The 12,468-nt window shown below is 37.8% G+C and overlaps 1 protein-coding gene across 1 annotated transcript in view; it reads left to right on the forward strand.

Annotated features, from left to right (window-relative positions):
• The window catches only part of LOC112109229 (serine/arginine repetitive matrix protein 1), a gene marked incomplete at its 3' end in the record, with an annotated part of 20,569 nt that extends 8,107 nt beyond the window's left edge, over positions 1–12,462 (forward strand). The window contains exons 5-15 of the mRNA XM_029914383.1: positions 728–840; positions 1,529–1,726; positions 2,563–2,763; positions 3,444–3,563; positions 5,646–5,917; positions 7,159–7,239; positions 7,615–7,701; positions 8,708–8,846; positions 9,297–9,338; positions 11,682–11,786; positions 12,237–12,462. Coding sequence (XP_029770243.1) covers positions 728–840; positions 1,529–1,726; positions 2,563–2,763; positions 3,444–3,563; positions 5,646–5,917; positions 7,159–7,239; positions 7,615–7,701; positions 8,708–8,846; positions 9,297–9,338; positions 11,682–11,786; positions 12,237–12,462 — 1,584 coding nt within the window. The remainder of the gene's footprint in view (positions 1–727; positions 841–1,528; positions 1,727–2,562; positions 2,764–3,443; positions 3,564–5,645; positions 5,918–7,158; positions 7,240–7,614; positions 7,702–8,707; positions 8,847–9,296; positions 9,339–11,681; positions 11,787–12,236) is intronic.
• Positions 12,463–12,468: the final 6 nt, after the last annotated feature.

A 12,468-nucleotide genomic window follows, 5' to 3' on the forward strand; every position in this document is an offset into this window, starting at 1 on the left:
AAATTGTGTGAAATGCTGACATAATTCATCCAGTTTTTAAAGTGAAATGTTTCGTCACAAACTGAAACCTCATTTTTTGTGGTTGAAAAATGAAGAGTTTATCACACTTTAGCCTGTACTTCAGGGTGGGTAGGGGAGAGATTGATACGGCTTAAGAATTGGAGTCTTGCAAAATATAACTTTTATATAACTTGCAAAATATAAGTTAGTTATATTTTACTTAGTGTCATTGTTATAGGAGTCATTTTTATGATGATTATTCCATTAGAGTAGCCTTCAAATTGTGTGTTTTGTTTTTTTTTTTAAACTAGTTGGCATTAAGGTAGATTTTGCTAATTTGGATGAAACTGTTATTGAGGTAAAGAGGAGATGATATAATTTTGACTTACTGCTAAAATGTAATAACTTTTGTTCAGACTTGCCTTCTGAACTGAGACACAACAGATTTTTTTAAATTTTACAGCATAAAAAATTAAGCGGCTTTTAAAATGTGGTCTCTTTTTTTTTTTTTTTTTTTTTTTTAAAGTTAGGTGCATCTCAATAAATGGTCTCTCTTTTTTATTCCCTGTTTTGACTACTCCATTTTAATTCACACATGAAGTTGTGATTGGATAAAGGTTTTAAAAAATATGGCTTACACTGGTTAAGGTTCTCATCTTGAAAAATCTGTCAAACATTTATTGCTTTCTAGTTCTATAATTAATTTTAACAATGTACTGTATTTTAGATTGAGCAAGAAAAGTTGGCTTCTATGAAGAAACAAGATGAAGACAAGGACAAGAGAGACAAAGAGGACAAAGACAGCAGAGAAAAAAGGGACAGATCCAGAAGTCCAAGAAGGTATTAATAATATACTCTGAATACTTACAATTCCTGTTGGTCTTCAGGGCAATGGGGACATGGCAATGGAGATTTCTAAAGATTCAGCAAACTTTGGAATGGACCATACAGAATTTTTTTTAGGGGAAGACCAGTCTAGCTTGTTACTGAATATTAATGGCAGATAAAAAACTAGTGGTATATAAGGGAACAGGCATTGCTTATAATGGTAAATATATTACATTGAGAGCACAAAAGATTTTCCAGAGATCGCAGCAGATTTTATTGAGATCCCCATAACTGAACTATGAGCTATCTTGTGAAAGTGTTTATGCTAATATAGGCATTATTTTAGATTTAGTTTTGTTTGTGCAGCTATAACAGTTTAGTGTACAGGTGGTGGTGAATTTTAGTTTATCTAAGGCAAACATTAGGCTGAATTACCAACAAAACAGTTTCCCTAGAATTGTTAATGACAGTCCTGAAGTCTGAAGCCAGTCTTGCTAACTGATGGGTTCTTTTGAAAAATCTAAAATAGCTCTATATTTGTTTTTTACCTTTTCCAGTTAGCAGTGGGGAAAGAGGATGTCTGATTTTTTTAGATGAAGTTTCTTAGCTGTAAATACACGTGGCTTAATTTTTTTTTTTTTTTTTTTAAATCTGCTCCTAACATAGTACATCATTTGAATAGAAATTCTCTCTTTCCTAGACGCAAGTCAAGGTCTCCTTCCCCTAGAAGGAGATCTCCTGTCAGAAGAGAGAGAAAGCGTAGCCACTCTCGATCTCCTCGCCACAGAACCAAGAGCCGTAGTGTTACTCCTGCACCAGAAAAGAAAGAGGAGACTCCAGAGCCAGAGCCTTCAGTGCAAGCAAAGGAAACTTTGATACAAGAGGCAACATCAACTAGGCAAGTACCAGAGTTGATTTTTCTCCCCCCCCTTGAAATTAGCTGCTTATAAGGAATTATCATTCCCTTTAGTATAATGGAATTATTTTAATTCCTGCTGATATTTGCTTAGAGCTTTATAGAAAACAGCCCCACTTCCTTCTGAAAAAATGTGCTATTATTTTTTTGTCTGGCAGATCACTTTACATGTGTCACCGTGGTCTTCAATAAAACATGTTTCCACATGGAGAAATTTGAGTAAATCTTTGAGTGCATACGGATGTTTCACTAATGCTTTTTTTTTGTTGTATTACTCTAGTTAAGTCCTTTCCTTTGGCAGTGTTAAGTTTAGTTTCATTAAGAAATGCATATTAAGGCTAGTTTTGGCTTGATTTTCCCTGTATTTGTTGAGAACTTTACAAGCGCCACCTTCAGCTTCTGACTTCAGACTGGATAAAGGCAGAACACTTCCTAAAGTACTGAGTCAGCACTTGGAATTGGACAGCCTCAGCATTATCTTAAATAATGGCAGCCTGGAACTTTTGACAAATCAATTTTTCACTGATCCTACTTGATTAATAACTTCCACTGTTCTGCATTGTCAGGTCAATCTATGGAAAGTTAACATGGGGCCTATTCAGTATACTTTTAATAATCTGTTACAGGAAGTTGAAAACCTAAATCTTTTGACCATGAGTAGAATTTTAATAGGATTTGCAGCTATGAACACCTTAACTAGGTGTTACTCACGACAGTCTTTTTTTAGTGAAAGCACTGTCATAGGTTCTTTCTAAAATATAATCCAGGTAGCTACAGATGGGATATGCTTATATTTTAAGGTTTTTTTATTTTAACAGTGATATCCTGAAAGTTCCCAAACCTGAACCTGTACCAGATACTAAAGAAACTTCCCCAGAACGAAATTCAAAGAAAGAGAGAGAGAAAGAAAAAGAGAAGACTCGTCAAAGATCACCATCCCGTTCCAAATCAAGGTCAAGGTCTCGCTCACATTCCCCTTCTCATTCTAGACCAAGAAGGCGCCATAGATCACGGTCAAGGTAAGAAGATGAGTTTTTACTTTATCTTGAGGTTAAAGGCCAGGAACTGAATGATCTGCTCTGAAGTGGCCATTCAGAGCCATAAAACACTCAATTAGCTGTGTACATTGGAAATTCTGAAAAAAATAACTAATTATATGATGTGAGATAAAGGCCAAGGCATTAATGCCACTCTGTACAGTAATAATTCTCCTCAGCCAGAGATGAGCCTGCAGTGGGTTAGGCCGAGTATGTGGGAGGGGAGAAGAAGAGTGGAAAACACCACCTAAGCATGTTCACTAGTCTTCATCCTCTACCTGATCTGGGGAAAATGCTTGATATGAATGGCAGTTGGGCTGGGAAAAGGTACTGAATCCTGAATATGGTATTTGGCAGCTCCAGGTGATACCCCACAACCTCCTTTAAGAGCTAGGTTTGGTCCTGAAAACACTTAGAAATTTAGGTTTAATCCTTTTTTGTGTGTGTGTGGATTAGTACAGAGGTTTTGGTTGATTTGAAATCTTGTTTGCTTGTAGCTTAATGGTAACGCGTTTCAGTACAACAGAAATGCTGATTTAGTGTGATATACTTGCGACAAAGCAGCTTTTCACTTGGTTTCTGGTGTCTAAATCTACCTCCATCCTGTGAAATTTAGGAGGTCGCTGTTCATTCTTCGAATTTTCATTGATTGATTGTGACAGGTCTTACTCCCCTAGAAGGCGGCCAAGCCCAAGACGACGACCATCTCCTAGGAGGAGGAGTCCTCCAAGGCGCATGCCTCCCCCGCCCAGACACAGAAGAAGTAGATCCCCTCTGAGGCGGTAAGATTCCTTTTTGGTAAATATGAAACTGCTGATATTTGAAAGACATCACAAGGTTTTAAAAACTTTTAAAGTTAGCTTGAAATATAGTTATGAAGAGTGATTGTAGTATCAAAGGTAACTTAACCACAGGTGACTTTGATAGTGTATAGTATACAAACTAAGGGCAGGTCTACACTACAGCGGGAATCGACACTTTGAGATCGATCTACTGGTGGTCGATTTAGCAGGTCTAATAAAGACCCGCCAAATTGACTGCAGATCGCTCTCCAGTCGACCCCTGTACTCTACCCCCGATGAGAAGAGTAAGGTAAGTCGACAGCAGATTTTCTCCTGTCGACCCCCCACGGTGTAGACCCCGCGGTAACTTGACCTAATGTACGTCGACGCCAGCTATGTTATTGACGTAGCTGGAGTTGCGTAGCGTGGGTCGACTTACCGTGGCAGTGTAGACATAGCCTAAGTGATTTAAAAGTTGCTCTGTCTTGGTTCATGCCTATGTCCCTTAAGAGCAGGGAAACAAAGCCCTTTGGATTGGTGGGAGTATTGCAATATTACTTAACGCTTTCTTTTTGAAGCTAATAACTTCTGTTCCAGAATCCAGGTGTCTGATATAGTATCAAAAGGTCATAAAACGATTTAAAGTACCTCTAATGGATGTTTTCTAACATTCATAAATGGTGATGGTTTGTGTTAACTGCTCAGTTTGTTATTCTGATACTTTCTTTAGTGGATAGTGGTGGTATTGGTTATGTCATGACTTTACAAATTAAGACTGGCTTTTTAAACTTTGTTTTAGAAGTCTGTCCTTTTGTGGTGGTTTTTGCTTGGGGACTTACAACTTTGCCATCATTTAAACAAATTTGGTGGCAGAGGAGCAAGTTGTTCCAGCTGCTTTGGATGTCAGAGACCATGTGATTTCAGTGCACTGTTGAAATAGGAAACTTGGAACAGCTTTCACAAGAAAAAGGGGCTATAATCAGTGGTGTAGCCAGATGGAGGGAACAGGGGGAGCATAAAAAAAAAAGGGCACCACCCCCTGCGGCTCTTTTACTGATGGGGCGGTGCTTTTACTCACCTGGCGGTGCTCCGGGTCTTCGGCGGCATTTCCTTCGGTGCCGCCGAAGACACCCGCTCTAGAGCGAGTGAGGGCCCGCTGCCAAAGTGCCGCCGAAGACCTGGAGCACCGCCAGGTGAGTAAAAATTAAAAAGGCGCCAAGATGCTCAGTGGGGGAGCGGCCGCTGCCCCGCTCTCCCCCCCTAGATACGCTACTGGCTATAACTGGATGGTGACTATTTTTTGAGGTTTGTAAAGATTTGTTCATTTTTGAGACAAAATACTGTGAAAAGTGTCAAGTGTATTTTGGCAAGATATGTAAGAATTCCCTTTTAGCAAATATTTATCTCACCTCAAGGTAGGGTTTCTTTTTTCCAGGTTCTCAGGAATTCTGCAGCCAAAGGTGGATTCTGCAGGTACACAGTTGCAACAGAACTTACCACAAATTTTGCCGCAGAATTCTAGAGGCCCTCCTTTAAGTTTATAAAGTAAAGACAAGCTTCAAAATAAATCTTACAAAATATTGCTAAGATGTATTCAGAATGGTTACATGTCTGATATTTGTGCAATTTTCAGCCTCCTGGTATAAAATTTTTGTTCCTTAAAGGTTCATTTCTGCCCACCAGTCTTTAATAGATCCTTTTTGAGATTCAGTAAAGTGAAAAATTCTCTTAACCATCTAAATACTAAACAACTGAAAATCTCACACACACACACACACACACACACACCAGCCAACACCTACAAGCCATTTTCTTGGATCCTTTAGGGTTAGTAATATTTTATTATCTAAAACAGAAGGAAAACAAAAGGTAACATTTCAGACAAATTGTTCAGTTATAGTTTGAAAATAATTGAAACATTCATTTGTGTTAGTCTCCTCTTTTGTATGAAATACTAAAGCATTTGAGGCTAACATATGCCAGTTTTTTGGAAGTGCTACTGTATGTGGCTGTATAGATATGCTTGCAGATGAGTGAACTGTGCTTAATCAGACCCAATTAATGTTAACTTTGTATCTACAGGAGAAGACGGTCATCGGCATCTTTATCTGGAAGTAGCTCTTCTTCCTCCTCTTCACGCTCTCGGTCACCGCCAAAAAAACCACCTAAAAGAATTGTATCCAGTCCTCCTCGCAAAACACGTAAACTGTCTCCTTCTGCAAGCCCTCCTAGGCGGAGGCACAGGCCTTCCCCACCAGCAAGTCCACCTCCAAAGCCACGCAGGTCTCCAACGCCTCAGCAGTCAAATCGTGGAAGAAAAGTCCGTGGCTCTATTTCTCCAGGCAGAGCCTCAGGTATAGTCAGCTAAATGTGTGCTTTCCCCCAATCGCTTTATCTGTTTGAACCTTTACGGTCTCATAGTTATGTACTCTTTGCTAGCTAACGGCAGGACTGCCTCAAAACTTTTGCCTTTTCAAAGTACCAAAGTTGTTTAATAGACATTTTATTGAACCTGGTCTTAAATATTAACAATATAGAGATTCATAGTACAAAACACTTAAATGTCAGCAACAAAAAATAAAGATTATAGTGGTAGACATTTAAAAACAAACAAACCATAGTGCTGAGTTGACCTCCCTGCAATATTTCATTGTAAGAATAGGAAGATCTTCGTTATGAAATCTAATACTTTAAAGCAAACACTAATTGGTAACAACCAGTGTAAGAATTTTTCAAAACATTGCAGAGGCTTTTTTCTAAATCAGTTTATTTCCAACTCTGAAGACCTAGATGTGATTTCATGTGTTTGCGTTTGAGGCAGTAGGCAAGGTTTTTAATTTTGTGTCTGCATATTTCTCTTGCACTCAGTTTTACTTAAATCACTTTAAAGAATCAAGCTGCAGTTTTCTCGTTTCAAGTGGTTGTGGTATCAAATTTCTATTCCAGAGGGATGGTACAATTGTGGGTTGGGATATCAAACACTTTTCAGACATAGGAAAAAGTTTAGGCAGTTAAAATATAATTCAAAAGTAAGTACATCTCCAACTGTAGTCAGCCCTGAACTTTAGTCTCTGGTTTTTAATACTGAAATTTTTAATAAATCATAAATGCTCTCACCTCTTTTCTATAACTACGTTTCAGTTGTATCATAGTTGAATTGAATAGTTTATGAAAATAAGTTTATTAAATAAAATGTATGTTACTGGCTTTTCAGGAAACATGTACCTGCATGGAATTAGTAGGAATTAAATTACCATACAATTTTAAGACTCTATTTTTCGTAACCTTGTGCAGTTAGAAAAAAAACAACCAAAATTTCTACTCCGTTTACATACTATAATTTCAAAGTAAAATAGCAGTATACCAGCCAAATGTTATCTAAAAGTGCAACATTCTTTTCTGTATAGAAAAATATGCTAGGAAGCTGAAGTCTAAAAAGTATACTACAAAAATTCATATGAAGGAGATGTAACTGACATCATTCATGAAAAGCTTTCACTTATTTTGTATCGATAACAGTGTGCAAGATCATATTAAATTTCATTTAAAATCATATTCAGCTTTTTCTTAGATTTGTCTAACTTTTGTCTTTTAGCACCTAAACATAAGAGTATTGAAAAAAGAGAGTCTCCCTCACCAGCGCCAAAACCTAGAAAAGTAGAATTGTCTGAATCAGGTAAGTTTGTCATTTACAATCCCTTTCCTTTAAATGGTATGAAAACAAACAAGGGGCACTCTTCTCCAGTGTGTTTCTTGAGATCCAGTGGCTTTGATAGCAGTATTGGAGGTATGGTTTTCAGAGAGAACATAAAGCATCCCACTCACATTAACTCTCTCCCTTATGGTTCTTTGAAAACCCTAGCCAAAATGCACACTCCAAAGAAAGGATGCCTTTAATTAAAGATGTAGCACAAAAAAATTAAATAAAACACCTGATCAGTTTTAACAACACTGCTTCACAAACAAACTTACTTTATTCATAAAGTAACATAAAATGACTGAAGATACAAAAGTAAAAATTAAATGTTCCTTAATTGTGCATATCTTTCAGAAGAAGACAAAGGTGGCAAAATGGCTGCAGCAGATTCTGTGCAACAGAGACGTCAGTACAGAAGGCAAAACCAGCAGTCTTCATCTGGTACAGTAATATTTTTGTAATTCTAATAAGATATTTTACTTAAATATTTGTTTAGCATATTGGCTACTTTTGTACTGCTATATTCAAATTGTGCTTAGTTTTACACATTTCATTAATGTATGCTACAATACTATTGCAAAATTAATCACTTACCATAATGAAAATCTTTTATTCACTGATCAAAAAATACTCCAGGGGAGCAGGCAAGTAGAATTTTGCATTCTGGGGCATAACTAGCTAGCCCAGAATTGGCAACAGATTTCATAGGAGCTGAAAAGAATGTTACAACATTCCTCTTCTCCTGACCAGTGCCTGTAGATTACTTGGAATATTTCTGCACATACTCAGTTTTGCTTCTGGTTTCATACTTCACCTTGCAATTCTGACCAGCAAAATAATTTACTTTTGCAGTTCTGTTGCTACATATAATTGATTCGGGGCTTTTATTAATGCTCTTGAAGTCAGTATCTTTCGGTTTGTCCTGTAGCTAATTTTGTTCAGTATTTTGCAGTTGCATATCTTGAGTAGATTCTGCAACATGTACCTGAAATTCAGGCTTTATATGCACACAAACTTACACCAATTTAAAGTTGTGTTTTTTGAAGCAGTTGTTAAACCAGTTCAAGTTTGTGTATAGACTCTTATTTCTGTTTAAGAAATAATCCACTCTTAAACAGAAATAAGCATCTACACACAAACATGGACAAGTGTAACAGTTGCATCAGAAACAAACTTTTAGTTAAACTGGTGCAATCATGTGTAAGCAAGGCTTAAAGTTGCTTCACATGTTAGAAGTTTGTCTTGAAATGTATCTAAACAAGTTGATCTAACTAATCGTGTTAATATACCTTGACTTACACTCTGTAAATATTTTTAAAAACAGAAATCACAACTTGGCAAAAAGATGTCTTTTGCATGAAGACAGAGCAATATGACTCTCAGTAATTGCACAAGAATACAGTGTGCGTATACCACTTTTCAGCAACTAATTATTTTGTATTTATAGACTCTGGTTCATCATCTTCCTCTGAAGAGGAACGACCAAAAAGATCAAATGTGAAGAATGGTGAAGTGGGTAGGCGCAGACGACACTCGCATAGTCCATCACCTTCTCCACGGAAACGACAAAAGGACTCTTCCCCTCGGTAATTACTTTCTTCAGCTCAGCACAACTGATGTATTTCACAGTGACAAAATATATAATTTGCAAATGGACTAACTTCTCATCTCTTGATTTGCATTACATTATTGCCTACAGGCCCCCAGCAGAATCAGTTGGGATTACCCTTGACCAAGTGCTATACAAATGCCATAGAAGATGGTCTGTGCACCAAAATTTAGATTTTAGAGGTGAAAGTGAACAACTTGATACCAGCACTAGATTTTTTTATTAATTCTATTGGGGCTTTGGGACCAGGTCCTTACAGTTTATAACAGGAGGGGTTTTTTTCAAGCTAATGCAGGGAGATTAATTTGACTTCTGCTCAGGTGTTGAGAATTACTTCATGAATCTTGTGCAAACATGTGCATCTTTGCATCAAGTAAATCTTTAACAAATGGGATTTTTGACTTTGTTTTCTCTCCACTGCTGTCAGGATGCAGATTGGAAAGAGGTGGCAATCGCCAATGATTAAAAGGTTGGTTAGAAATTAATCTGTTAATTAAGATTAAATTTAAAGTTCCTCTAGAAACACTATACTTTTGTAGTAGATCGTGAGCATGGGTGCCCTTTCTTCTGCTTCACCCACACAGAAGACAATTCAAATAGCAAGATAATGGGACAAGAAATCCAAATTGTTCATTGCCTTTTTTCTTCCAACTGTGAAATTTTCAGATCTGCCTTATGTCCATAGATAATGACAGTTTGGGTAACTGGTTGAAATAAAAACCTGATATTGTACCTTAGAAGCTTAACTGCATTACTGTATACAACACTTACCAAAGTTACGCTCTCCAGGCAAGGTTTTGCTTGAATGTTTTTAGTTCTCAAATATAATTCTGAAACAGAGGTAAGCAGTATGTGAAGATATTTCACATTTGCCACCAGCTGTTTTTGTGGTAGGAAAATAAAATGGGCTAATGGGGGAACTCAGTGTTCAAAAATCAAGCTATTTAACTCCTCAAATACCAAGAGGAGAAGGAGGTTCTAAAATTCCCATTCTGTCTTCTCTCCCTTTTACATGCATATTCACTGTGTGTCCAGGAACAATCTGATTTAGTAGTGGGACTGAAGTTAACAGCTCCTGCAAACTTCACAGGCTGAGTGCTTCATTTTGTCACAAATCTTACCTTTCATTAGGTAGCTTTATAGGCAGTTCCTTAGAAACTTGATTTTAGACTGAGCTTAATATAATGCAGAAAGCCATTGATGACTTGGCAAAGATATGGCCAGAATAGCAGATTCTATCATGGTCTCTGCCACTAGACTGTCCATTGAAGTCAGCTGAAAACAAGAGTAGGTGCCTCACTACTATTAGGAAAAGTGCTAATTTTAAACTTAAGAGGCTGGATCTATGAGATTAATCATTCAGACTTAATGACTGGTGTGAATAATCTATAATGATTAAAACCTAACCAGAACATAGGTGCCACATATGATTTGCTAAATTTGAGCCAGATGAATTGTGACTAACTTCCTCAAACTTTGAGCACATTTATTACTAAATTTGTCAGTCTTCAAAAAGTGGCATATAACAGTTTTTACTTCAATTTCAGGACAGCATACTTTACAAAATAAATTCAGCTAAGTCCTTCTATATCAATATGTAACACATTTTCTCCTAGTCTGTTACCTTATACATTTAATATGAAAACTATTATTGCTGAATATTTTTAGTGGGTCTTACTGTGATATTTGAAGATGACTTGGTATTTTTTCAGCTCACAAAATCGTGTTTAGCTCTTGAGGAACAATCTTTAGCTGTAAATATCTAGTTTCTTGCTATGGAAAAATATAGCAAGGCTATTTGGAATTAAATATTAATTAGCTGACTGTTTCTATTGACTAAAAGTGCAGGGCAGCCTTTAAAAAGCAAAAAAGATATTTAATCTTTTGTCACTAAGTTTTGTATATTGTCACTAAAAAGCTACATTTTTTTCCTCTCAGAATTTAAACCCGTTGAGCTTTTCAGAAGTTATGGGTAAACACATTGGGTCCAGATTTCCTCATATAAGTTAACTGCAAATTTTTGTCTTCAGTGGGAGTAGTGTCTGGACCCCCTGTGCTCTGAATATTTTAAATGCAGTATAGCAGTATCTTAGCACCAACTCTGGTTTTCTTAGCCTGTGCTCTCGCTGAAGTGTTAAAATCTACCAGTGGTAAAGAGTAAGTCTGCTTAGAATCAATTTCTGTTTGTCTACCTGAAGTCGGCAGCCATTAAGATATATCCCCACTAGGATGATAAATATTTCCTTGGTCTAGTGAGCTTTAAGAATTTCTTTTCCTTGGAAAACTGAACTGTGGTAAGGTTGAAGACTCCTTATAGCTTCTATATCCCATACTCTCAGGGCTGGTCTACACCCAGCCGCTAGTTCGGCGGCTGGGGATCGAAGTTCTGGGTTCGACTTATCGCGTCTGGTCTGGACGCGATAAGTCGAACCAGGAAGTGCTCGCCGTCGACTGCGGTACTCCAGCTCGGCGAGAGGAGTACCGCGGAGTCGACGGGGAGTACCGTGGTAAGTTCGAACTAAGGTATGTCGACTTCAGCTACGTTATTCACGTAGCTGAAGTTGCGTACCTTACTTCGACTTGAGGGGTTAGTGTAGACCAGGCCTCAGAGAAAACAAACTTTGCTATATCTTTTTTTGTCTCTTGGACGTAATCACTGTCTGATAGTGTTTGCATCTAATGGAATCTCATTTGGAAGACGAAGAATCTGAACCAGCTTAGCTTTATGTAGTGGAGATGACATGGCAGAAAAAAATTTAAGCATTTGGCATGAGGTGTTTTTTTAATAAAGCAACTCTTCTGTTTCCTCTAGTAGGAGGAGGAGGAGTCCATCACCACCACCTGCCAGAAGACGGCGCTCTCCTTCTCCTGCCCCTCCTCCAAGGCGGCGCAGATCGCCTTCATTGCCTCGCCGAAGGTAACTGTTTTATTCTATTGCTTTTTATTAATCCCTAAGGGCAGTTCTGCAAATCAAGAGTTGTAACACTGTCCAATAAAAAGCAAATGTCATGATTAATGGAACTGATGCCCTTTGCCAATAAATCTTTTTTTTTTAATTAAAATCATAATTTTGTTTTCTGAAACGTTTTCGGTGGGGGATGTGTTCAATTGTTGAACCATTGTAAGTGCTGAGTGTAGCAAGCAATCATTTCTCTTATCTGATATTGAAATGGCTATTGGGCAGGGTATACGGTAATACTTTGCTGTAGTTCCTTGAGATTGCTGTAAGAATTTTAAAAGTGGAACACATCAGTGTAAAATCTTTCCTCTTTGCCAAAGTGCATATCTTTAGCCATTGGCAGCTAACTAGTGTGAGAACTTTGTCCTGTATACATGACTTCTCAAATTCTTTCTGTTGGTTTTGTAGGTCTCCATCACCACCTCCACGCAGGCGCTCACCTACTCCCAGACGATATTCTCCTCCAATACAGAGACGATACTCTCCTTCCCCACCTCCTAAGCGAAGAACAGCAACTCCCCCTCCTCCTCCAAAACGAAGGGCATCACCTTCTCCACAACCCAAGCGCAGAGTCTCGCATTCTCCCCCACCAAAACAAAGAAGTTCTCCGGTGGCAAAGAGGCGTTCCCCATCGATATCT

Source organism: Terrapene carolina, unplaced genomic scaffold (assembly GCF_002925995.2).
Source record: "Terrapene carolina triunguis isolate 2854851 unplaced genomic scaffold, T_m_triunguis-2.0 Scaffold44288, whole genome shotgun sequence".
Taxonomy (NCBI): Eukaryota; Metazoa; Chordata; order Testudines; family Emydidae; genus Terrapene; species Terrapene triunguis.